Raw genomic sequence first — 24,586 nt, 5'->3', positions numbered from 1 at the left:
CCTCGCAAACACGCACTCGCACTGACTCTGCCGCGCCGGCATCCACGGGAGCCAAGGACAGACGCAATAAACAGAAGAACAGGAGCAGTGACTCTAGAATCCCGGCCAGATATCCCATCTTCCTACGGAAACGGACAGCGCATCGACATGGAAGAGGCGGCAGTGAACCTCCACGACCCGAACGTCACGTTCGAGGAGTACCTCTACTGGGCCAGTGTCACACGCGCCGAGGAGAGCCTGGCCAACGAGCGTTTCTTACAGGCCCAGGGCCCTTTGACGTTGAAGAGGGTGATCAAGGACCGGTTCAGGAAGGGCGATGAGCATGAAGTGTTCCAGAGCGAGGGCGGGAACGCGGGCGCGGGCAATGGTGAGAAGGCCGGCGGCGATAGCGACAAGGCTCTGCAACCCGCGAGGGAGGGCGACGGCGGCGCAGTCACGCCCGAGGAGTGGAAGAGGGCCAGCCGGGCGATGAGGACCGCGGGGTGGGGGGCGATATTCTACCTCATTACGACGGATATCCTGGGTCCGTTTTCAACGCCGTGAGTCTAGCATTTCTTCCCGGGCTTGGCATGGAGCTAACGTGGCACTTAGATGGGCCTTTGCGCAGATGGGCTACGGGCCCGGCATCGCGCTATTTACCGTCTTCGGCGTCATGTCATTCTAGTATGTTGGCTACCCACCCCCAAGTACGATTCTTTCACGGCTCTCTGACTTGCAACCAGCTCCGGCTGGCTCCTCTACAAGTCCTTCCTAGGGCTCGATTCGGACCGGTACCCGCTGAAGGGCTACGGCGACTTATACTTCCGCGTCTTCGGGGCCGCCGCGCGGCACGCCGTCAACTTCGCCCAGGCCCTGCAGCTTCTGCTGTTCGTCGGCGTGCTGATCCTCGCCAATGGGCAGTCCATCTCGCAGATCTCCAAGGGCCCCAACGGCGGCGCGGGCATCTGCTTCGTCGCGTGTCTGGTCATCTTTGTTGCGGCCGGGTTCGTGTTGGGGCAGGTGAGGACGTTGCAGCGGTTCTCGTGGGCTGCCAATGTTGCCGTTTGGTTCAATTTGTTGATCATCTTCATTTGGTGAGCCGTCCTACTACCCCAGGGCTCAGGAGGATGCTGCTTGGAAGGGCTATGCTAATTAGACGGGAAAACAGCATGGGCGTCGTGGCGCACTCCCCGCCAAACTTCGCCGCGACACAGGCCTCCTTCGGAGATGCCTTCGGCCCCGGACCTGTGGTGACCTACGCCGGCACCCCACCTCCCGGCAAAGCCTCGGGCGGCTCCGGGTTCCTGGGGTCGATGAACGGACTCAACCAGGCCGTGTACTCGTACGGCGGGTGTCTTATCTTCGCGGCCTTCATGGCGGAGATGCGGCACCCGATGGACTTCTGGAAGGCTCTGCTGTGCGGCGAGGTCTTCATCTACCTGTGTTACCTCATCTTCGGCCTGTACGTTTACTCGTACCAGGGGCAGTACGCCTTCAACCCCGTCATGCAGGGCCTGTCGCCGTACTGGTGGCAGACGGCGACCAACATCCTGGGGCTGGTGACAGGGTTGATCGCGGCCGGGCTGTACGGCAACATCGGGATGAAGGTGCTCTACGTCGAGCTACTGCAGGATGTCTTCGGGGCCCCCCCGCTGACGGAGACTGCGGGCAAGGCGCTGTGGGCGGTCGCGATCCCCGTCTACTGGGCGCTCGCTTTCCTCGTGGGCGCCGCCGTGCCGCAGTTCTCGCTCGTATCGGGCTTTATCGGCGCGCTGTTCATCCTGAGCTTTACCTACACGCTGCCGGCGCTGCTGGGGCTCGGTTTCTGGATCAGGAAGGACGCGATGGTGCCCGAGGAGGAAACGTTCGACCCCGCGACGGGGCGGTACGTGTACATCGACGGCGGGTTCCGGCGGTACTGGAGGGGTTTCATGAAGAGGCCCGTGTTCAACACGTGGAACGCAGTCTACATGTTAGGCGGGCTGGTGACGACGGCGCTGGGCATGTATTCGTCTATTGAGGGGCTGATTGAGGCGTTCAACGGCAAGTCTCAGGCTACGAGCTTCGGGTGTAGTAGTCCGGTGTAAGTTTGTTTTGCGTGAGACATGCAAGTATGGTCGACTTGGCTAAACGGACATTACCTAGGACATGTGGCAGTTTTTCATTATCTTATGTTATTACATTACTTCTCTTACTGTGGTCTCCCCCATTCGTCTTTAACCACTATCATCCGTCGCGAACCTGCTGTGCTTTTCGGTCCCTCTTCTCGATATCATAGCCATGCCCGAATGTCCCTTAAGCTCGGGCAAATATTCTGCCTGTTGCGCAGAATATTTCGCCCGTCTTTCTATCGTCATGCTCATCTGGGCCTCCATGCGTTGGCAACTGGAGCCTCCCTGAAAACGCTCGGCGTCTAACGGCTTTCCAACTTGAACCGGGATCCCACCCCGCCGATCGTCGCATCAAGCGGAGCTTAGCTCCGACATCTCCCCTTGGTGTAGTTGGTTCATCACGTTCGACTGTAATGGTTTACCCCTTGTCATCGAAAGGTCTCTAGTTCGATTCTGGAAGGGGAGAGTTTCTTTTTATTCTCCCCGTCTTGTTGAACGAGTGATGAGTGTATGCCGGCCGATTCAGTCGATTATCCCTTTGTGAGTCCGAGTACCTTATGCAAGCCAAGGTTGTGCGGCTCCTGCTTGAGTTTTCCATCATCCCGCATAAGCTTCCAACATGGGCCTGATCGTGAGTGAGTCAAGTGTCGGGAGCCTTGTCTCACTGCTGCTCCTCCACCTCGTCCTCGTTCGCAGCAGCCACGACGCAAGGAGAAGGCCTCACCGCTAGCAGGAGCCAGAGCACAATGAGACAGCGATATGCCGCTAAGTCCAAGCTTGACGGTGGCGGCTGGCGACGAACCCAGCCTGCGACAAATAGTCGGTGTATGTATTTCTGCGCTGTGATGATGCATCCGCCCGACCCTTAACGAGCGTTGAGCTCCCTTTTCGTGAAATCTACCCTCCCAAAATCGCCAAATACTTGTTGACCCAGTGTTGAAAACATGGTCTTTCCAGTGTGTGCCCGTGCAAACCAAACGCCGTATGTAGAAAATCAAATGGAACAAAATACCGCCACAGCCGCGCCTCGCCTATTTCTTCAGTCCCACCAAACTGAGGAATTCGTTGCGAGTCTTCTCCTTCTTTTCGAAAGCACCCAGCACGCAGCTGGTGATTGTGCTCGCCGTCGTCTTTTGCACGCCGCGCATGACCATGCATAGATGGCTGGACTCCATGACGACAGCCACACCCTGCGGCTTGAGGATCTCCATGATGGCGTAGGCCACCTCCTTGGTCAGCCGCTCCTGGATCTGGAATCGTCTGCTGAACATCTCAGCGATGCGCGGCAGCTTTGAGAGGCCAATGACCTGGTTCTTCGGGATGTAGGCAATGTGCATCTGTACATATCTGTTAGTTGTCACTTGGGCATAGTGATGACGATGCAATCAACGCACCTTGCCGGTGAAGGGCACGAGGTGGTGCTCGCACATGCTGTAAATCTCAATGTCCTTGACAACAACCATCTCGTTGTGGCCCTCCTGGAAGATGGCGTTATTGACAATGTCCTTTACATTCTGCTGGTAGCCGCGTGTCAGGAAGAGCATGGCCTTGGCATAGCGTCTCGGTGTGTCAAGAACACCCGGGCGGTCGGGGTCTTCGCCGACGCATTCAAGAATCGTGCGAACAGCGCCCTGGAGCTTTTCGAGACGGATGGCGGCTTGCTCGGGGGATTCTTCGAGTCGCTCGCGAGTTCCGAGACCTTTGAGAAAGTGCGCAAGTTAGTCAATTGGCTGCGCGGGATCAGGAATGGCGTCGAGTCCAACTAACTTGGGCGGCTCAGACCATCAAAGTCAATCACCGGGCTCGGGGATCTGGTCACTGTCCCTTCGGACTTATTCTTGGACTTCTTCTTGGACGGTTTGGCAGTGGTTGTATCGCGAGGGTCGCGCGCCGGCTGGCTCAAACTCGCACGGCGCATCTTCTTGGAGACATGGCCGTTGACTTTGGCATCATCGTCGCCGCCCTTGCGCTTCTTGGAGTCCCGCTTACTGGACTGGCTTCCAGTGTCGGCATCGCTTAGGTCACTTGAATTGCTGTAACCATTGTGATGGTTTCTGCGGTGCTTGTGACCCTTTCGTTCTCCAGTCTCGGATCGAGCCATTTTGTCGTCGTCGGTTTCTACGATGCCGGTGACCAAGATGAGTTGTGTATGAGGGAGGAAGGGAGGGAGGGGGGGATCACTCCACAAGAACGAGCCCAAATTCCCCCAAAGATGACCCGCCGAACTCAATATTTCTGGAGGGACATCGGAGCAAAAAAATCGGTTACGGCCGGCCTTATCTTATCGCACTGTTGCCCCCCAGTACCTAGATACAGGTAGGAACCTCCTGAGTAGGTAATAGTGTTGCACACCAGTCACTAGTGTATGCAGGTAGCCTGTAGATGCCTACCTAGGACAGCTAAGGTACCCACTTTCCCGGGGGTGTTTCGACTCAAGGGTCCAAGGCTTGTGCTCAAACGCTCTCTCATTGTGTACCTGTGCTTAGATACGTACCTCAGTATCGAGAAGCATTGGTCAGGTGATCCAGCCAGTGGTACGGATACAGAGCACTTAACGGGCCGCTTAGTCATTCACCCTTTCTCCGTCGATCACGGCGCGACTTCACCACCTTCCCCGTTGCTTCCTGCGCTACTCAACGTGAATATCCATTCCCAACGACCACCTCCACGCCCACTACTGGACCAACGCCTACTTCGACGAGCTCCCCTTCTCGAATTCTCGAACCAAACCTCCCATCGTCTTTCTCATTCATCCGACGAACCCGACGAACTCGGTCGCCCGCTCAGCGACTTCTATTGCTCTGCGACCTGGTCGGCTGCTAGCTATTATCGTTGCCAGCCCCTCACCATGGCTTCTCCTCCATACTCGTACTCTCCGACGGCGCTCTCACCGCCATATCCCTCATCCGCGCAGCTTCCCATGTCGAACAAGAAACGCGCTTCAGATGGCGCCCCCCCGGGATCTGCTAAGCGTCGGAAAGCCTCGACGCTCTCAGTCACATCAGCCTCCGCGCACCCACTTCGCCAGACCTCCTTCCCTCCCGAAGCCGGTTCTCCTTTCCCACGGTCACCCTCGGCAGATAATGTGAGCGTCGTCAGTGGCAGCCAAGCCAGTGCGCCTCCTAAGAAGAAGCGCGGAAGGAAGCCCAAGAACCAGACAAATGTGGAGACGAGAGAGCAGACGCCCTCGCTTGTTGGCGGGCGCGCGCCTACAACGGTCAGCGGCACGGGCGCCGGAGCTGAGGGTCAGGAGGATGGCGCCAACGATGATGATGACGACAATGATATGCGCATGGCGCTGGTGGATTCTACGGTCCGGACACAGGAGCAGAAGCAAGAGGAGATAAGACTCCGTGCCATGCTCGTTGAATCCTTCGACCCAGAACAATACGATCGCTATGAACTCTGGCGTGCAGCCAAATTGACAGAGTCCGTTGTCAAGAGGGTAGGTGCCATCCCGCAGGCCGATGCCCCGCAGTCGCATCGGGCATTATACTGACGCACCCATAGGTTGTCAATGCGACCGTCTCGCAGTCAGTGCCTCCAAACGTTGCTCTCGCCGTCAAGTCGGTATCTAAGCTCTTCATTGGAGAGCTTATCGAAAGAGCTCGAGACGTACAGGGCGAGTGGATCAAGGCTACAGGCGAAAAGCAGTCCGAGGCACCCACGCCTCCCCCGAAGGACGAGGCCAGCCAGACCCAAGCTGCCAAGGAGGACAGGAGAGGCCCTTTGCGGCCGGACCATCTACGTGAGGCCTGGCGACGGTACAAGATGTCGGGAGACGGAGGCTGGGTGGGCATCCAGGGCCTGTGGCACGAACAGCAGCAGAGCGGAGTTGAGAGATTTCCCGTCCGCACCGGTGGGCGACGGGTTTTTCGGTGATACCAGCATGGTATGAATCACTGGCTTATCACCAGATGGAGGCCAGCGGAAATTGCGACGTGGCTTGGAGGCATTCATGATACCCATCCTAACCTAGGAGTTAAGTTTACAGCGGAGTGCGTTAACCTTCAAATCGAGAACTGTCCGTATACAAGCTCTTGACATAGACTCGGAAGCCTAATTGATTGTAACATGATGCAGGTGACGAAAACCAGCCCGAGGCTTTGAGCATTGCAAAGGAATGCTTCAAAGACCTCTGCGCATCGAACCCCTTGAACTCTTTAGGGTACTTGTCCACTCCAATACCGGGCTTCATCGATATTCTCCTCCACAATCGCCCATCGCTTCAAACATGTCCAGTCTCCTGCTCTTTTTCAATACCTCCTCAATCGCCTCTCGGTCTTCTTCTTGCAATGTCCATCCTAGACTAGCCAAGTTCTCGTCTGTATGCTCGCTGATGCCCATGCGAGCCCCGACGATAACCGCCCCGACGTACGGGAAGTCCAGAACCCAACGCGTCGCCACGTTGGAGACGCTGACACCATATTTTGCCGCCACATTCTTCAGCACCCGTAATAGATCTTGGAACAGTTCCCAGCCTCCCCAGCTCCGTATCATGGCATAGTATTTACGCTGACTCGGCGTGATTGCTGCGTCGTAAAGATCAGGTTGCCCCTTTCCGAGCCACTTTTCGGCAAGAAATCCACCGCACTGTAAGAATTCCGATCAGCAGGGCCAACATCAACCAGAGGTTTCGCTTCGGCGTACCAGTGTTCCATAGGTCAAGAGTTTGATATCGTTCTTCTCGCATATCTTGCCCATCTTCACTATTGGTCGAGAATCGATCAGGGAAAACTAGAACGTGGTTAGCGAGCAACCCAGCCACCGTTCATGTTCAAGACACTCTGTCATACCTGCACCTGGTTTGTGCGAACTTTGATACCATGAGCAATAGCCGCTTCAAGGTGTTCGGTATCGAAATTGCAGAGCCCCAAGTTAGTGATCCTTGGGTCTTCTTCCAATAAGCGCAACGCTTCGAGATACTGAGGATCATTATACTTTGCAGTGTAAGCTTCTGAACCATTCACAGACAATAAGCCCTTGTTGGACTACTCACAAACTGCCAATGAAACTGCAGCAAATCAATCTTGTCACTTTGCAGCCTCCGGCATCGTTCTGCGATATTAGCTTCCACAGCGGCTCGTGTTACTTTCATCGGATTGAAAACACAATATTTGGTCGCCGCAAATGTCGCATTCTTGAAAGGGTATGACGATCGGAATCGGCCCTACATAGTCTAGTCAGCAGAGGCGAGTATGTAAACAGGCGACGAGACGTACAAAAATGACTTCAGCATCTCCGTAATGGTCTGCCATATCGAATGCCGACATGCCTGCTTCCAGATATTTGGAAAATTGAGCAATGATGTTAGATGACGGCGCGGCGCCCCAAGAAGGACTAGACATTTGCCAAAGCCCTGTGAATACTCTTGGAAGCCTGCGTCCATTCATCTCGAAAGTCTCACTGGCCTCAACAGGACCCGCTCCCGGACCATCGGGTCCTGTTGTAACATCGAACGTTGGGAGAGGAAGTCCCAGCAGCATCGACGTTGAGAAGAGCGCTCGTCCATACGGGTATTCCAGAGATTTCTCATCTGTGATGGTCCTGCAGTCCACAAGGTTTTCATGTAGACTAGTAACAAGCGTGCGCTCATCGTCCAAGAGATATGTCCGCGAAGACGCCAGTAACGTCTTCTCGAAAGCTGTCATGATTTGCACAATGTCACCGTCGATTGCAGCCAATGCGTTGAGCATATCCTCCTTGGTTGTTTCCGGATCAAGCAAAAGTTTGACTCCTTGAGCGACCACTTCATTCATCAACGGAATGCTCTGAGAACATAGCCCACAACCCAGCATGCATCGGATTGTCGCTTGCGTCTTTTGCAGCCATGTAATGTCGGTGTTCGCAGGCCGCTGCGCCTGGGCCGCTGCAACAGCCACATCTTGAATGTAATTTCTCGTCTCTGCCTCGAAGGTGGAGGTGATATCTGGGTGGGCGGCTAAGAGCGATCGCATTATCACCCGCAAGTTTTCGGCGGGGAGATTCGTGATGATGGTGTCCGTCATCATGTTGACGTGTGCCGTCTTGGCACTCTGAGCTTCTGAGCGTGCTGACATTTTGGCGAAAATGGTATGCGATCTGAAACCAGGCTGAATAGCTAGCGGAAATATCGTGAAATCCAATAACCGAGTTAACGACTAGCTGGCACTGCGTGTCTCGTTGGCCTTTTAATCATCTATTACTACCAGAATGCAACATCAGTTCGTCAGTGACGACACCCTGTGTCTAACCCTTAGCGGTGCATCGGCATTCATCGGTTGAACCGGCGTTCAAAGCTTTGGTCTACCCCGGTTGTCTTTGACCATGTTCCCCCACTAAGAATGATAACAGCGGGGTATGAAAAATGAAAAGGTGGAACAAGATAGGCAATTCCGCAAAGTGTACGACCCCTGAAGCCCCGTCGTTTTCCTGGACATGTCACTTTGAAGGCCGGGCTTCTCGCTAGCTATCCGATTTCGCGACAGCACTATGGAGCGACACAGTAAACCATCGCCGAATCGTAAACCTGCGTAAGTTCTTGTAGGCTTTAACATGAGAAATATAGCGCAAGCTAATAGATTGATTGTGGCAACCAGTTCCAAGGCTTGCCTTCAGTGTAGGAGCGTCAAGCTGAAGTGTGTTACTTCTGGGCGTGAAACGGTTTGTGAGCGCTGCGCTCGCAAATCGCTGAATTGCATATTTCAAGATCATCGCAGAGGGAGAAGACCTGGGACGCAGTGCGTAGGAGACTGAAAGAATTCCCATGCGACTCGAAGAGTGTGGAGACTGACGAGCATCGAAGTTTCCCACGGCGCAGCAAAGCATCTTCATCGGCCCCGATTAGTTCGCCTCTGGTGTTCCAGTCAAGGCAAAATGAAGAAAGACAAAGCAGAGAGACTCAAGCACCGGCAATACAACCGAGTCCTGACTGGAGCAGCGGAAGCCTACAGCCGGCCGGGTTGTTCAATCGCGAAGCAACTCGTGGAAGCTTTTCTCTCGGAAGTATATTGAATGCGTCAGACTCGAATCGTCCAGAGGTTCCATTCAATGAATCTCGTACTTCTCATGACGATCCTATCCGGCTCGGTTTGATCACCCTCTCGATTGCTATGTCTTTGTTTGCGAAGTAAACATCCTCTAATTCCTCACCGCCATCTGGCCCCCTCTTTGGTCTTCTCTTGACTGACTCTCACGATAGCTTCATGACGAACCTCAACCCTTACATAAGTCAACTGGACCCGCAGCTACATACATTTGACCGAGTCCGGCAACAGTCTCCATTCTTGCTTACCGCAATTCTAGCTGCAGCTGCTAAAGCTTTCAACCCAGCCCTTCACCAGAAGCTTCGTGACCACGCGGAAGATATCCTGAGCGACAGCTTTCGTACCGGTATCAAGTCGGTCGAAACTGCCCAGGCGATTATGATTATGACATATTGGAAAGAGTCCGAGGACACCCGCGCCTGGATGCTCTTGGGTTACGTGATAAGGATGGGCATGGAGCTGGGTTGGGATCGACTGACGTCGTATTCCCCTCAACGTTCAGGCTCCGGGACGGATCTTCAAAACCGCCAAGCAAGAAATATTGAAAGAACGTGGTTCGTTCTATTTGTTTACGATCGAAGGTGAGATGAGCCAGAAATCCTGGAAAAGAAAAAGCTTGCAGTTTCTGACCTGTTTCAGTATGAGCTTACAAACAGGAAAACCCTGGATGATCGAGCGAAGCGAGCTCATCGAGTCTATCGGGGCGTGGTGCAGGGACGCCATGGCCACGCCTGGTGATCGACTGCTTGATGCGTTGGTCACATTGCGTCTCTTGAGCTCCGAGGTCTTCAAGCTATTGTGCCCAAGGTCGAGTAGATTACGTGCAAGACAATTGCATAGCCTCGAATCCCTACTTGCCATTATCAAAGGCAGGGTCGAAGAATGGGAGTCGAGGTGGCTTCAGTTGGCAGATAAAGGTACACAGCACCAACTTTGGCCTAAAACTAACCAGCTGATCTCCTCTCTCAAAACAGACACTTGCCATCCCTTCCTGATCCAGTTTTATGGCACTCACCTTCGACTCCAACTGTTCTCACTGCCCCTACAAGACATGTTAGCACAGTCAGAGCATAATGTGTCTTATCATATGGAATCCTTCTGGGTTAGTTATTCTAGTGCCTTGGAGATGCTTCATTTGATATGCCGTCATTCATCGTGGTTGTATTTTGCTCAAGACTCTATCCACGTAATGACTGCCTATAGCGCTGCATTTCTGACCAAGGTGAGATATATGCCTCCATCGTCGTCGTCGTCGTCGAACGGTGCAACTTCCTTGCTAATAAACGATACATAGCTCCTGCTGTCTACTTCGGACCCAATATCTCGCCAAATTGAAGTCGACGTTCACAGCGCAATCTCAGGCGCAGAGCTAGTGTTCTCTCAGCAGGCTGCGCCGTCAGGCTCAAGCTGTGCACTGCAGTCCAGGTTTCTCAGCAACATGTTGGCTAGAGTATCTAAGCACATCGACAAGGAGGCAGTGAACAAAGAAACCAATCCTTCCGAATCTCAGAGCCAGCTTGGAACAAACAGGCATGAATACTTGGCTGGCGATGCCGCAGCAGCTCCAGGCTATATCTGCAGCTATACGGAAGGAGGGCAGACTTTGGGTTTCGCAGACGATGAGACATGGGCTGGTATCATGGCTGAAGCAGGCTTCAATGCCCAAGACGGAGTATTCTTCGCTTGAATAGTATCAGGAGTTATATACAAGATGTTGGGGCCATTCTGCACTACTATGTATTGGCAGAGCTCAGAGGTACTGCTGTTGTCTCTGAATGGCGAAAAGTCCTAATCCCCTCTCGGATTATCTTCAGTTGAGAAGGGCAACACGGATCCGGACAAGCGATCAACGCATCGGTCGACATCCAGTCATTTTTGGAAGTGACCCGTTGCTTTGCGGGCAGAAGTGGCAACACAGATGCTACCCAAATCATCAGTGTATTATCACAAATGAAGCTCAAAAAGTTAATTACACAAACTGTAAATACTGATACCTTGGCCTGGCGGTAGGTGGAGCATCTCGCCCTGAAGGGTAAAATAGTCACCTTCCTTGGCCCCGCACATGATCCTTTGTCCAGGCGGGCAAACAACTTCAACCCGAAGGTCGTACAGCTGGAAAGCGTCATCCGGAGTAGTATTGGATGTCATGACTGATTGTATCGAAGGACTTGACATATCGGTGGGCAGTAGTGTTCGAGATAGAGAAGGTAACACTGACGTGCAATAATACTTTGTGTCGATTAACAAACTATTTTATGCCCGCATGGGTGGGCGTAACCAAGCTTATCGGTCGGGGTTCAAAGCCGAAGCTTGACCCCGGTACCGGCGTTCTAACTGCCGATCATGGCACCTTCGATGCACGCCGATTGGCTGCGGAGTTGCGCAGGTTTGCACTCATATCTGAAGACCCTGAATGGCAGCTCCGGACGCGTTATCAAAACAACTCCAGTGGCTATCACTAAGAACCCTCATTAACATCTGTCACCCACATTTGTTAGCTATGGGGAGTTGCCAGGCAATGCATTCGACATCTTGAGCAAACAACGTGCACATCCAGCTCCGTACAATATCCTAGGAACTTGCATCCACGTTGAGCCATCACAATGGAGGGGAAAGAGAAAGACGAGACCATACTTGGAGCGTCCCCAGAGATGGATTCAGGATCCGCCAAAGACACTGCTGGTCAAGACGGGAATAAGGGGATTAAACGCGACTTGGAATCTCGGCACATTAACATGATTGCAATTGCAGGAATGATTGTAAGTTCTCGTTCCCCACAAGGAGGAGGCTTTGCGTATACAAATCAGGAACCGTTCTGACACACGCCTACCTAAGGGAACTGGCCTATTCTTAAGCTCGGGCTCGACTATTGTGACTGCCGGTCCTGGTGGTGCGTTGTTGGCTTATATCGTGATGGGTCTCGTCACTGCGGGTGTATCCTACACTACGGGAGAGATCACCTCTTTCATGCCGTCAACAGGCGGATTTATACGTCATGCAACCAAGTTCGTCGAACCAGCACTCGGCGCTGCCACTGGATGGAACTTTTGTTAGTTGCCAGGTGCGAATTCACTACGACGAAACTGTTAACATTGAGCCAGGGTACACGATGTCCATTTCCGTTCCTGCTGAAATCAGTGCAGCTGCAACGCTGATCCAGTTTTGGAATACGTCCGTCAACCCAGGCGTTTGGATCACTGTATTCTTGGTGTTCATCCTCACGATTAACTTCTGTGGTGTTCGACTTTACGGTGAGGTGCGAGATATCTTCTTATCCCCCCCCCCCCCCCAAAGCCCTTGGTAGCACAACTGTGGCATTGAGGTCATGCCTAGAATGCTTACAAGCCGCGCAGAGCGAAGTCGTGTTTGCGTCCCTCAAAATCATGACGATCATCGGCCTTATCATCGGCGGCCTTGTCATCGACCTTGGCGGAGGACCGAACGGCGAGCGCATAGGATTCCGTTACTGGCAGAACCCCGGCGCGTTTAACAGCTATCTCGTTCCAGGCTCAGCTGGCAACTTTCTGGCTTTCTGGAAGGTTCTGCTCTCAGCCGCGTTCAGCTACGGCAATATACAAGTTGTTGCCATTTCCGGATCTGAGACGCAAGAGCCTAGGAAGATTATTCCTGCGGCAACCAGGAAAACGTTCTTCCGGGTGTTCTTCTTTTACGTTCTCAGCATTCTCATTGTTGGAATGATTGTGTAAATCTTGCTTCATTATTGTGCCTCGCAAGGTCGTAACTAAGGTGGTTGCATCTAGGCCATCAAACGACCCCTCCCTGAGCATCTCGACGGGCACAGCACAGCAGTCACCGTTTGTCATTGCCTTCACACGTTCCGGAGTTTCGGTTTTACCTTCAATTATAAACGCAGTTGTATGCACTTCTGCCATCAGCAGTGGATCAGCTTGCGTTTTCATTGCTTCCCGGACTCTTTATGGTCTAAGCTGCGATGGTCACGCTTCCAAGATCTTCCAGCGCTGCAACAGGTTCGGAACGCCTCATTACGCCGTGGGACTAACTTGTATCTTGATGCCGCTTGTCTACCTCAATGTGGCCAACAACACATCCGTGGTTTTTGGCTGGTTCCTCAATATCACGACTGTTGCTGGCCTCATTGGCTGGATCGTCATCGAGGTGACGTATCTTCGGTTCTATGCTGGACTCAAAGCACAGGGGTATTCTCGAGATGGTAGGCTTTTCATTGCCTTGGACTTTTGTGAGAAAATCACAGTTAGCCTAACTGTAGTATTTGCAGATCTCCCCTACTGCAGCCCGGGGCAACCCTATGTATCGTGGATTACCCTAGTCATGGTGTGCCTTATTGTATTTTTCTCAGGTTAGTCCACTGGCATCGACTTCGAGACGTTCTGTCATTATAGAAACTAACATAAAAAATAAGGATTCGACGTATTTACCGCAGGAAATTTCACTGCATCCGGGTTTCTTACCTGCTATCTCAATATTTTCATCTTTGCCGGTACGTATATCAGTCCACGTTTCGAAGACTATGAGCTGATACCGAGTTCAATACCCAGCTCTCTATGTTTTCTTCAAGCTACGCCTGAAATCCCGAATCGTGGCCGTGAACGAAATGGACTTTGAAACAGAATTCAAATCCATCAGGCAAGAGAAAGCACAGAAGGAACTGTATGGGCCTCCAAAGAAGGGCTTGAAGCAGTTGCTTCACAAGGTCATCCACACTGTATAATGTTTTAATTGGAGCATAGACGGCTTCCTGGAGTCAGAAAAGTTTGACAAAGGGCATATACCATTCAAGGGGGCTACTAGGCATTCGGCCGCAGTTGATGTTCGTGATGCGAATCAATTGTCCGTCCCTGAAGTTGTTACCTGGAAAATACTTTCAGTCATGTCAATTTATCTGCTGGAATGACGCTGGGAACCGGAATCTTCTTGGCCATGATTCAGCTGATACAGAATTGGCGATTGAAACGTACTGGTTGGTGAGGACAGCGACATTTCATAAGTTTCACCTCTGCCCGATTAATCGGCTAGGTCCCTTTGATTCCGATTAATTCTACAATTGGAATTTCTCTATCTTTCGTGTACGAGTAAATATGGCGTACTGGAGTTCTCTAGTCCCACGGGTAGTTGCTGCGTCTCAATTTTGTCTCAGGAGGTTGGTTCCCAAGATACGTTTTCAACGCGGCCCCTCTTAAGGTAGCACAGGTATACAATGATAATCTAACACAAATTAACACCATGGAGAGACTAAACGCAGTGGACACTCGGTTTCGATGAAACTCTCTATGCTGCTCTCGGTATAGGCCAATCGGCGTCCATTGTTAGCGGCGCCGACAGGTTCCAGCTCGGTAATCAACACACCCTCGGCATCTAAAAGGTGGTTCTGCAGAAGGCAAGACACCAGGAAACTTTTCAAACCAATCGTACATTTGCGTTCGGCAACGGCCAACCTTTAAAGATGGTACAATAGGCCAGAAACCTACAACTGGTGTAACAATAATTAAGCGTCTAGGGTATTGATGCAGCATGGCGTTTGGATCAAGTTGACCATGTTCTTCATCGGTTCGGCTTCTCTGACATGGATGGAGCTCGAAATGTTCTTTTATGAGACCCTGAGATGAAATTCAATTGTGATTTGATATAGCAGAAACAGACATGATGCCAAAGGAGTGGAAGACGAGGGGCACACTTCCCTTTTTGGCTTTTCCGATGCGAAAGGGTGGACTAAGCGTGAGCCCCCTGAACTGGCACAATTCACACGAACACTTTGACAAGCCGTGCGTCCGGCGCTGCACATCCGATTCAATTACCTACTTTCGTCTGGCGTTTATGTCCGGCAGAATCGGCCGAAGGTCGCATCAGAAGAATCCTATCCTTCACGTTTCCGACGTGCTTGCAGGTCTGGACGTACCTTGTTTCACCTGTATTCTGAGACTCGCCCAAGATGTGTTCCCCCTCCTTGCTCACCAGAGCTTCAGACTTCCAGGACCTCCAGTGCTGGAGGGTATTTGCTCACAAGGTGATACATGCTGGCGGTTTCGGCTACATTCGACATTCAAATCGTGCCCTCACACCCACTGGGCTGCGGGAGAGTATAAAGAACAGCTTATACCACACTGCACACCACCAAGCAGCCAAGCCGTGACTGCGTTTCTTGGCTTCTTTCCCTCCTCAAACTAATTATCAGAGTAAGAACTATCGAATATAACCTTTGGTTTACGGAGATCGGCCATCGGGCTCACTTGGTGGCTTGGAGGTGATTTGCGTCCTTGGCATCAATTCAACAAGCTACATAGGGCAGTGGGCGTGCAAGGCGAGCTTTTCAACATCTTGCACGCCAAACTCTCGTCGGTGCTGCACAGAAAAGAGGCCATTAAAATGCCACCAAGGTTGTCTATTCATGTACTTAAACATTTAACGGGACACAGTTCAATCAATGTGCGGGCTGTATTTTCTCGAAGACCTGCCAAATCATTCGATAGAACCCGTGAGGACCCTTCGTACATGCAGAAGAAAGACGGCCGAGGGCGCTCAAGCTCGCACCCAAAGGTGGTTTTGCGCCTGGAGACCCATACCCATACGGAGTGCTTTGTTCATCCTGAGAAACAATTCAGGATACCCATGATTATCGTCTATCAGAAGCATGGGTTAAGATTCTTGGCGAAGGAAACGAAGCTCACAACCGAGGAGCGGGTTGGTCGGCTGTGAGCGCCGTGGGGGATCGCCATATCCGCCAGCGTGGGAGGAGAGTTGAGCAGGGATCCGTCCGCGCGTTTCACGTTTCACGTCGGCGAGCGACGTCGTGTCATGGTGTGCTGAGTGTGCTGGGGTAGCCGATTTGGGCTCGAGAACGTTTAATTAGCTGAAGTGGCGGTTCCATTCGGTCTAAAAAACTCTCCGGTTGGTTGCGGTGTCGATTGTCGCCCAGGTTGTTGGAGGCGGCTTTGCTGCCGAGAAGAGCGTTTCCGACACCCGACCTAACCTCTGAGCTAATGAATGTAAAGCCTTCGCAGACGACGCAAAGCGAGTCTTGAGGCATACTCTATCAAGTTGACACTTCTGCCCGAGCCCCCGTACCTTCCTGAGTAATATATGGGCTTCATGTCGGCCCGGTATTATACGCGACCTTGAATAGGGTGTGCCATTTCCACCTTGAGATCAACAAATGTTCATCAAGTAGAATATGGGCCACACTCATCCGTGCGATGCGAGTGGCCCAACAAACTTGCCTCACATCCCCTTTTGCATCAGATCTAGTGGCCTATCGGGCAAGGAACTCTCCCGGATCCATGCATTGACGTCAAGTACAAACGCAGCAGTCAATGCGACTGCGGACGGGAGGCTTAGTCCGAAGGGAAGCAAGGAATAACGCGTCGAGTCGAGTCTTTCACCCAGGCCTCTCGCCCCCTCCTCTATCTTGACTTGTGCAAAGGAGGGAGGGGTGAGCTGGATCGGCTACGAGGGTAAACCATGGGTAATATGTGAGACCAGTTACGCTTTTGAGAAGGTCATGAGCTGAGGCTCTGTTAGTCTGAGCAAAGGTTGTTTGCCCCTCCCAGCATCGAGTGACTGCCTTTTGCGCGGACATTTCAAACCCCACACGAGAATAAGGTTTCAAGGCGGCGCAGTGTTGCAGGTGTCCGAACATGTCTGTGTGAGTCTATAAGCCTCAAAAGTCCTCCCCTTTCCCCCCTCATCGAATCTCTCCTGATCTTGCTGGACAAACACGAGAAAATATATACCGTACGACTGTTTCCTCACATCGCTCACATCGCTCACATCGATTTGACAAAAACAAAACACGCACATACATCATACGACTGTTGACAAGATGAAGTTCACCACAGAGCTTACAGTTCTCACCCTGGCCATGGGCGTCTTCGCCGAGCCCCCCACCAAGGTCGTCGCCGAGCGTGACCTGGCCACCATCCAAAACGTCATCACGCAAGTCGGCAACTCTCTCAAGGAACTAAACACGGCCGTCGAAGCCTTCAACGGCGACCTCACCGGTCTCGCCACCGCTGCGGGAGGCTTCAGCAACGTTCTCAGTCAGGGCACAAAGCAGGTCCAGGACACGAGTGAGATCACGCTCAACGAGGCGCTCCAGCTTCAGCAGTTCGTCTCGGGCCTCCAAAGCGACGGCAACGCCCTCACCAAGAACCTCGACAAGAAGAAGCCCGAGTTCGAGAAGGCCAACCTCTGCGGCGTCATCTCCTCACAAGTCGGCACAGTCGGCGACAACGCGAAGAAGCTCATCGATGCGGTTGTTTCCAAGGTTCCCCAGAGCGTTCAGTCCGTTGCTAGTCAGCTTGCTGGTGGCTTCGCCACGACACTGTCCTCAACCCAGCAGAGCTTCGGCGAAGGCAACTGCACCAACGCTAACATGGCCGGTAACAGCACGGCACCAAAGCCTTCCAAGCCCGCCACTGCTGGCTCTGGTGCTGTCTATGCTAGCCTTGGATCCATTGCCGCCGCAGCATTCGCTGTCATGCTGTTGTAAACGTTCCAAATAAAACTTGGGTCGAGGAGTTTTGTGGTTCAAGCAGAGATGAGAGCTTGTGGGTAGTGGATGCGTTTGGGGGATATTAAAACCGCTTTTTCACTTTATCTATGATGGTCTATCCACCCCCTTCTATGTCAGCACGCTGGGTGGACGAGAATACGCTGTATCATACGGGCTTACGTAGACAATGAGAAAGATGCTTCGTTCGTCATTGAGAGTATGAAGTGATTGCAGGCCGCCATAGCAACGAGTCTTGCCTTTCGCTGGCAATGCTTCGAGTCCCGTTTAAGCGCTCTTCAACTCGACTCTGAGGGACAAAAACCCCTAGGCCGAAGTCCCGACTCGTCTCTTGATGCGGTACGGAAGACGGAGGTTGAAGAGGGCAAGTCGTGCATGGCAACGCCCTGGCGTGCTGCAGCGGCACCGCCCTGGCTCGGTGCGTTCCCTTGGACGGACGTGATCCCTCCAGTACCGTTCTTCACAAGCCACCTCATCCTCACCCAAGGCAAGAAATTGTAATATCCACCGCATGCAAAGACGCCGCACCAGAGGATAAACTCAGTGGCGTATATGACGATTCCCAACATGTCCGTCTTGGTCTGGAAGAAAATGGACGCGAGGGAGAAGACGTCACCGGCGGCATCGATGGCGACGAAGATGAATGAGATGCCGCGGACGGTACGATGGAGGTAGATGTCCCAGTAGTGCCGCAGCACACCGGCGGCCAGCAGTGCGGCTGAGAGCACAGCCATAAGGATCATGGGCCACTCGACGCCGCGGTCTTTGATGGTGCGCAGGCCGATGACGAGGGCAGCCTGTATGCCGGCCATGACGGCTGCAATCGGTGCCACGACAGCGAGGGAGCGGAGGACGGACCAGGCCTGAAGGGAGGTTAATCATTTTGCATAGGGCGAAACGTCTGAAGCTAGCATGACACACTCGCTGATAGTAATAGCATTGAATCCAGGTTGCGAGACTGAGGAACGTCAGGATCTGGGGCTGGATCCGCAGCGCAATGTTAAATCCCTCAACAATGTTGTAGACACCGAGCGGCACGCCGGCCCAGGCCCAAAGCATCATCATGGAAGGCTGCAGTCCGGTCGCGTTGTGGCGACGGTAGTTGATGATGATTTGAGGAATGAGCTGCCGGCACCGGTCAGTGATCTGGGCAGTCCTGTCTGAACCAATGACCCAACTTGAATTGACCAACAGACCTGCGATGCGTAAGTTTGGCTTCAAACGGTGCGAATGACTGGGTTCACGTACTGCACCGAGAGTGCCCAGGGCGTTGGCGGCGGCCGGCACGTCCATACTGAGGCGATCAGCGCGTTTGATGCAGCCCTGGCAATGTAGTTGCGCACTTTGTATGTCTTCTTTGCGCCGAAAAAAAGACAAAAAAACGTAAGGTACTAGCAATATAGATAAACAGACCCTTTGATAAGAGTTGGACGATGAAATTTCGACGCGCAACAGCGCTGTCTGTAGGACTCAAGGCAGATATTAAGGAGTGGAATCCGAGAAAAAAAGAACTCTCCCCTTCCAGAATCGAACTAGAGACCTTTCGATGACAATGTAACCATTACAGTCGAACGTGATGAACCAACTACACCAAGGGGAGGATCGGGGCTAAGCCCCGCTTGGTATGCATGGGGATCTAGGATCGATAACTATAAACGAGGTCCATCTTGTGGCTCTCATTCCTTCACTTGCAAATATCTTGGATACATCGCGGTTGCTTTGTTTTCACATCGACAGTATTTCAGATAACTAATGAACACTAAAGCTACTTCTCGAAGTTTATTCTTTTCTGTAATATTCTGTTGTTATTTATTAAAAAAAAACATTCTTGAGACTGGCAAACGAGTAAGATCAACACGAGAGAGATTGAAATCATGCGAGGCTGTCATTCTGGTAATACGTCGTTCCATCATACATATACATCGCCATTTTGCTACACGCCAACCGATGGCACCGCCATCCTACTCGTCCCACTCGACCTTCATTGTCGTCGGCACCGGCCAGAACGAGCTCTGGTCGGCCGTCATGAACGCCCTCAGACCAAGCCAAGGCTCGTGACTCTTGCCGACACCGTTCTGTGAGCCGACGGGAAGGCCAACCTGGCCCTTCCAGGCGCCAGCAGGCATGTTCTTGATATTTCCCCTCTCGCCCTCGGCTCTCCTCAAGTTCTTCAGACCGACAATCTGCTTGAAGAGGCTCGTCTGCGCGACGCGACTAATCTCCTTGCCAGCGCACCAGTGCGGCCCAAGGCCAAAGTGTACATATGACTCGAGGGGCCTGTCGAGGCGCACCTCGCTGGGAGATTCGAAGATGGTCGGGTCGCGGCCTGCGGTCATGAGGTTGCAGATCACGCGCTGGCCCTTGGGGATCTTAACCTCGTACTTGGTGCCCTCGATGTCGTCGTTGACGACGGGCTTGCGCGAAGTAGGGTCGTTAGGGTCAAGCAGACAGGGGGCATAGTCGGTGATGACCTGGTCGGTGGCGGCCTCACGGTACACGGCGACGGCGGCGCGAAGTCTGCATCCCTCGAGCATGCTGTGGCCTGTTAGTAAAATGCGTGAGCCGTGTAAGTGGAGCAAGAACTTACTACTTCATCAACTTCTCGTCTGCCTCGGGCGTGTTCTGGTGAGCCAGGTGGTACAAGTCGCCCAGATACTGCTTGCCCTCGCCGAGGTAATAGTCGATGCACATGGCCGTAATCTGCGACTGGTTCGTGACGTTGGCGGTGATGACGGGCAAGATGGTGCCCCAGATGACCTCGTCAAGGTCCTTGCCGTCGGCGATGAGCCGCTCAATGAGGTGGTTTCCAAACGTGGGAAGCGACGCCTCCCCCTCCCTGATCTTTGCGACAATGTCTGTGATGAGACCGGCCTTTGCGATGGTTTGCACAACGAGGGTCATGATCTTTCCGAGACCCTGTGCGAGCTCGCGCGCAATCGTCTGCAGCTTAAAGCTGTTGGCAATGTCTGCGTTGAGGAATACCAATTGGAAGAGGGTGGCAACAACCATGTACAACTCTTGGTCGGTGTAGATGCCCCACGGCGAGTCCTCATTCTTGATGGGCAAGCAAAAGAGGGCGGCATTGAAGCGTGTGTTGGTCATGTTGATGACATCGCGGACGATGTCGACCTCCTTGACACCCTTGCGGATAGCAAAGCTATGCTGCTCCAATAGCCTGGGCGTCATGTGGGTGTACCACTTCCAAACCTCCTGCTCCCACGGACCAGAGATCAGGGCTTTCCTGACCTGTGTGCGGTTCAGCAGGTTAGCCTTGCCGTCTCCGGACAAACAGAAGTTCTTTGAATAGTCCTTTCCGGGCTGGGCGACCAGATGGCGGATGGCTTCTCCCCATATGACCTTGAAGTCCGCTTGGTTGTAGAGGATATCGCTGATAGCCTTGTGGGAGAAGATGGGGATTATGCTGGCCTTGGTTTCTGGCTCATCCCAAGAGTACAGATAGGCTCGGTCGATGCTCTCGAGGATCTTCCTGTTTTCCGAAGGTACTGTGAGAGGGTAGTGCGCGTAGATGCTGTTCGCCTTGAACGAGTTGGGGAAAGCGCGATAGACCAGCTTGTAGAAGACATGGCTCTGGTCGACGTTAGGGTCGTGGCTGGTCTGGTTGAATCTAATCATGCGTCAGTGTTTCCTTGGGGTAGCAGTGGTTCCAAGGTTTCAAACTCACCCCCAGTTAGTGAGATTCTTTGGAGTGTAGTCAATCGTGTAGAAGCGATCGCCACGGACTAGGGCAACGGCATCTGAGAGGATAGCCCGGGTCATGGTAAAGTTGCCACACAAACCACTACCCGGGGCCATGGCCGGCTTGGCCTTCTCGGAGACCAATCCCGGGTACAGCTCAACCTGGTCGGGAGTGCCGTAAAGGTATCTGAGCTTCTTGACGACCTCGGGGTCCGGGTTGATATCCTCGAATGTTGGGTGCGGGGTGAGGCCGGAGTGCTTCCGGAACTCATTGAGCGTGGCAACATTCCACTTCCGGGCGTTGATGATGCCAAGGAGTTCAATAGGCTTCATGATCTCCGGGATTCTATTGGCGCCGTAGGAGCCGGCCACATCCTCTACACTCTCCTTGAATATCCGGGCCAGGTCTTCTTCGCGGAAGGAGCCATCCTTGCCCCGTCTGAGATCGGCAAAACCACGCTCGACTGGGTCGTTGGGAATGCGCAGCTCCCAATCCCGTATGGCGTGGCCAAAATCCTTTAGAGTGAAGTCTTCAATCTTCTTGTTAGGGTCCTCTGGATCTTTTAGTACCTTGGCGAACGTCTCCTGTGTCCACTTGTCGTCTTTGGGGGAGATGGCACAGTGCCATCTGTAGATGAGGTTGAATTCCACCGACACTTGATTACCGGTGCCCTCTGGAGTCTCTGCTCTGAGGAGACTCTTGCCCTCATTGGTGCGGGGGTCCAAAGCCCAGCTGGAGGCCGTTCGATTCATGTTTAAGATGGTGCGGACATAGTCGCGGAGGACGATGCTGACATAGAGACCACAGGTGATGAGACGAGCTGTTTGGAAGAGGTCATTGTCGTACTTGATCCAGGCCATCCGCTGATCAAAGGATCGCTTCTCGGCCAAATAGGTCTTGTACTCATCCGAGTCCTTGTCGACGTTATCGTCCGGCTTCTTCGGCTCTTTTGGGATGGCATCAGATGGATCCGGAACAGGGCCTGTCGGTCTGGTGAAGCGGTTGTTCTCGTTGATGCTATGCACGATTAGCCTGTTTCTCGCCAGCTGTCCAAGCGGAAACGGTAGAATGTCCTACCTGGCTAACTGTGTCACGACATAGTTGTGGAAGCGGTTAAACATGATCAGAAGCACGCCAACACCAGGAGGAAAGCCGAGGACTCTCTTGGAGGAGAATGAGTCAGGCTTCAGTCTCCCGTCTAGTTTTGTCCTGACATCATCTTGCTCCTTCTGGTTGCGACCATAGAGGGGAGCAAGGTCCAGATACGATGAGGTCTGGTTGATGTTGCTTGACTGTCCATCCTAGACGCGTTCGGTAAGCACTTGCCAAATTGAAACCACATGGGAGGACAGGACCACTTCTTACAGTCTGAAAGATGTCGTGAGTAATGATGGTGGCGAAATAAAAGAGGACGCTTGAGAGCTTGTTGGGGTGGGGCTTAAACTCATCGCCTCTGGCGAAGAGCATATCGAAGATGAGGCTGGGCTCCGGCTGGCTGGGAGTCTGGTAGGTGATGGCCGGCGTTGACCGGGCATACGCCGTACCTGCGGCGCCCATCTTCGGGCTGTGGATGTTGTTGTTGGAGCCATCCGCGGCACGATACTTGTACTCATCGGCCAGCGTCGTCATAGGCGGGTGATCGATCCCGTTCCACAGCTGGTTGATGAGGCCATATTCCAGCTTCTTACCCTTGACTGTGCCAGAGGGCAGCTTGGCAAAGAGCTCGATTAGACGCTCCAAGAGCAAGTCGTTGTCGTTGATCTGTCCTTTGACAGCGGAGCCGAGGAAGTCGGCTAGTGTGTCGAAGTCCTCGAATCCGAGGTTCTTGACGTCTTGGACAAGATTGGTCGGCTCAGCCTCCTGGCCAGCGCCGCCAGGGGTCGGTCCAGGGTAGAGAGGGATTGGAGAGATGGATTTCTGGAGAACATCACGGACTGCGGCCAGCTTCTCAGCCAAGGCCGGCTGGTGCTTGGGGTACTGGTCCTGGGCTTGAGACATTCCGGTAAGTATTCCAGTCGACTTCAAGCTAAAAGAGAGAACGAAAGGCGGCGTTGCAGAGAGGAAATGGGCAGACCAGAGACTCGCAAATGATGGATGGGCAGCTTGTCTCCTTCATATATGCGAGTCCAGCCTCAGCCCGACAGACCTAGCTGCAGGCAACATTGTTCAAGACAGCTGCAACATGGGGATACTGTCCCCTACGCCCTCAGCGATGACGAGGCGTAAACGACGTATTCACCATGCCAGTTGATGTTGAAGACTATTTGTGGGATAGTTCCATTTCCCACCCCCTTACTGGCGCTGAGGTCAGCTACCTAGACCCCACAGCAGTAGGTAGCATGGGTAGTAGTAGGCAATAGCGCTAGCCAATGAACCAAGTGTATGCGGTCACCCCAGTGGCGCTCTAGGCTTCCCGCTACTACTTAGGTAGTAGCCTTGTCGTCCTGTAAGGCTCCGTTGCCGAGGTATTCCAATCGCGGGGCCGGCTTCCCCAAACGGAGAGTCGACTGACTGAGATGAGGCGATGCGGTCTCTGACAAATCGGAGGACGTGATTGGGTGAGATGCGAAGTGAGGCACTAACCGCACCCATTGCTGCCATGCGTCGCCGAACCAATAATGGACGTCATGGCAGACTGATTCCCGGCATCGTGGGGGCCGCGAGGGCGGAGCTGAATGTGCCCTGCATGACTGCCTGCCTGTCCGGATAAATAAAAAAGGTCGCGGACATGGTCGAGTGGACGAGAGGACGAGAGAGGTACGAATCGACTCGGGTCTGGCATGTCGTCTTTGTCTTACTCCCTCCCTTCGTCATGGAGAGAAAAGCATGGCCGCCGGGCACCATGCGAGACGCTGAGCTGATTGGGAAGAATAGGTAAGAACGGCTGAACACTGTCAGCATTGAACGAGGCCAGCGAGATGAGACAGGCCAATCATTGAAGACATATTCCTTTCCGTACGGACTCCGGTCGCCCTTTGATCCGGTGCTAGGTACCCCTGACGGAGCGATGACTCTGACTCTGTCTTGGCCCGGGATTTCGGTGAATGTTTAGCAGTCCAGAGGGGCCAGCTAAGTCAAATTTTGCCGGAGCCCGGGTCAACATATGATTGCGTTCACCCCGAAGAAGGGCCATGACCGATGCCAATTCCATACGGCATAGCCTATCTCTTGCCTTCCTTACTCGGACTGAGGTACCACAAGGCGCATGTTTCGGCCGGAGCTGTCTCCCATGCATACCCCTGTTCTAAACGTACGCCAGTCCCAGGCC

At 53.2% G+C, this 24,586-nt stretch overlaps 10 protein-coding genes and 2 non-coding genes across 12 annotated transcripts; 6 read left to right on the top strand and 6 right to left on the bottom strand.

The window, feature by feature from the left end:
- Window positions 1-147: 147 nt before the first annotated feature.
- GLRG_10022 (transmembrane amino acid transporter) lies at window positions 148-2,066 on the top strand (the record flags this gene model as incomplete). The annotated part of the gene is made up of 4 exons (XM_008100707.1): window positions 148-539; window positions 592-663; window positions 723-1,073; window positions 1,148-2,066. 4 exons carry the CDS (start codon window positions 148-150, stop codon window positions 2,064-2,066), a joined length of 1,734 nt encoding a protein of 577 aa, XP_008098898.1.
- Window positions 2,067-2,465: 399 nt separating this feature from the next.
- Window positions 2,466-2,556, top strand: GLRG_13251. The gene has a single exon. It is a non-coding gene; the product is annotated as a tRNA-Tyr (tRNA).
- A 565-nt stretch (window positions 2,557-3,121) lies between these two features.
- On the bottom strand, window positions 3,122-4,191 carry GLRG_10021 (GTP cyclohydrolase I; the record flags this gene model as incomplete). The annotated part of the gene is made up of 3 exons (XM_008100706.1): window positions 3,122-3,427; window positions 3,485-3,789; window positions 3,858-4,191. 3 exons carry the CDS (start codon window positions 4,189-4,191, stop codon window positions 3,122-3,124), a joined length of 945 nt encoding a protein of 314 aa, XP_008098897.1.
- A 747-nt stretch (window positions 4,192-4,938) lies between these two features.
- GLRG_10020 (uncharacterized protein) lies at window positions 4,939-5,972 on the top strand (the record flags this gene model as incomplete). Its single annotated transcript, XM_008100705.1, has 2 exons — window positions 4,939-5,535; window positions 5,601-5,972. The coding sequence occupies 2 exons, from the start codon at window positions 4,939-4,941 to the stop codon at window positions 5,970-5,972; spliced, it is 969 nt and encodes a 322-aa protein (XP_008098896.1).
- A 312-nt stretch (window positions 5,973-6,284) lies between these two features.
- Window positions 6,285-8,149, bottom strand: GLRG_10019 (aldo/keto reductase; the record flags this gene model as incomplete). Its single annotated transcript, XM_008100704.1, has 5 exons — window positions 6,285-6,683; window positions 6,741-6,827; window positions 6,887-7,030; window positions 7,090-7,260; window positions 7,313-8,149. 5 exons carry the CDS (start codon window positions 8,147-8,149, stop codon window positions 6,285-6,287), a joined length of 1,638 nt encoding a protein of 545 aa, XP_008098895.1.
- Window positions 8,150-8,561: 412 nt separating this feature from the next.
- On the top strand, window positions 8,562-10,802 carry GLRG_10018 (fungal specific transcription factor domain-containing protein; the record flags this gene model as incomplete). The annotated part of the gene is made up of 6 exons (XM_008100703.1): window positions 8,562-8,602; window positions 8,779-9,198; window positions 9,271-9,696; window positions 9,755-10,032; window positions 10,090-10,337; window positions 10,410-10,802. The coding sequence occupies 6 exons, from the start codon at window positions 8,562-8,564 to the stop codon at window positions 10,800-10,802; spliced, it is 1,806 nt and encodes a 601-aa protein (XP_008098894.1).
- A 46-nt stretch (window positions 10,803-10,848) lies between these two features.
- On the bottom strand, window positions 10,849-11,251 carry GLRG_10017 (uncharacterized protein; the record flags this gene model as incomplete). Its single annotated transcript, XM_008100702.1, has 2 exons — window positions 10,849-11,036; window positions 11,089-11,251. Coding segments are annotated over 2 exons (351 nt in total), but the record flags the coding sequence as incomplete, so codon positions are not given.
- A 467-nt stretch (window positions 11,252-11,718) lies between these two features.
- Window positions 11,719-13,826, top strand: GLRG_10016 (amino acid permease; the record flags this gene model as incomplete). Its single annotated transcript, XM_008100701.1, has 8 exons — window positions 11,719-11,874; window positions 11,951-12,164; window positions 12,217-12,371; window positions 12,469-12,818; window positions 12,877-13,307; window positions 13,374-13,454; window positions 13,518-13,595; window positions 13,654-13,826. The coding sequence occupies 8 exons, from the start codon at window positions 11,719-11,721 to the stop codon at window positions 13,824-13,826; spliced, it is 1,638 nt and encodes a 545-aa protein (XP_008098892.1).
- A 3,105-nt stretch (window positions 13,827-16,931) lies between these two features.
- GLRG_10015 (cell wall protein) lies at window positions 16,932-17,600 on the top strand (the record flags this gene model as incomplete). Its single annotated transcript, XM_008100700.1, has 1 exon — window positions 16,932-17,600. The coding sequence occupies one exon, from the start codon at window positions 16,932-16,934 to the stop codon at window positions 17,598-17,600; it is 669 nt and encodes a 222-aa protein (XP_008098891.1).
- Window positions 17,601-17,899: 299 nt separating this feature from the next.
- Window positions 17,900-18,914, bottom strand: GLRG_10014 (uncharacterized protein; the record flags this gene model as incomplete). Its single annotated transcript, XM_008100699.1, has 3 exons — window positions 17,900-18,484; window positions 18,543-18,746; window positions 18,870-18,914. 3 exons carry the CDS (start codon window positions 18,912-18,914, stop codon window positions 17,900-17,902), a joined length of 834 nt encoding a protein of 277 aa, XP_008098890.1.
- Window positions 18,915-19,133: 219 nt separating this feature from the next.
- On the bottom strand, window positions 19,134-19,221 carry GLRG_13250. Its single transcript has one exon. It is a non-coding gene; the product is annotated as a tRNA-Tyr (tRNA).
- A 361-nt stretch (window positions 19,222-19,582) lies between these two features.
- On the bottom strand, window positions 19,583-23,316 carry GLRG_10013 (linoleate diol synthase; the record flags this gene model as incomplete). The annotated part of the gene is made up of 6 exons (XM_008100698.1): window positions 19,583-20,156; window positions 20,209-21,246; window positions 21,304-22,181; window positions 22,296-22,335; window positions 22,396-22,619; window positions 22,684-23,316. 6 exons carry the CDS (start codon window positions 23,314-23,316, stop codon window positions 19,583-19,585), a joined length of 3,387 nt encoding a protein of 1,128 aa, XP_008098889.1.
- Window positions 23,317-24,586: the final 1,270 nt, after the last annotated feature.

Source organism: Colletotrichum graminicola (genome assembly GCF_000149035.1).
Source record: "Colletotrichum graminicola M1.001 genomic scaffold supercont1.55, whole genome shotgun sequence".
NCBI classification, from domain to species: domain Eukaryota; kingdom Fungi; phylum Ascomycota; class Sordariomycetes; order Glomerellales; family Glomerellaceae; genus Colletotrichum; species Colletotrichum graminicola.
Note: the sequence above shows the minus strand (reverse complement) of the source record. Positions and strands in the feature narration are given on the sequence as shown.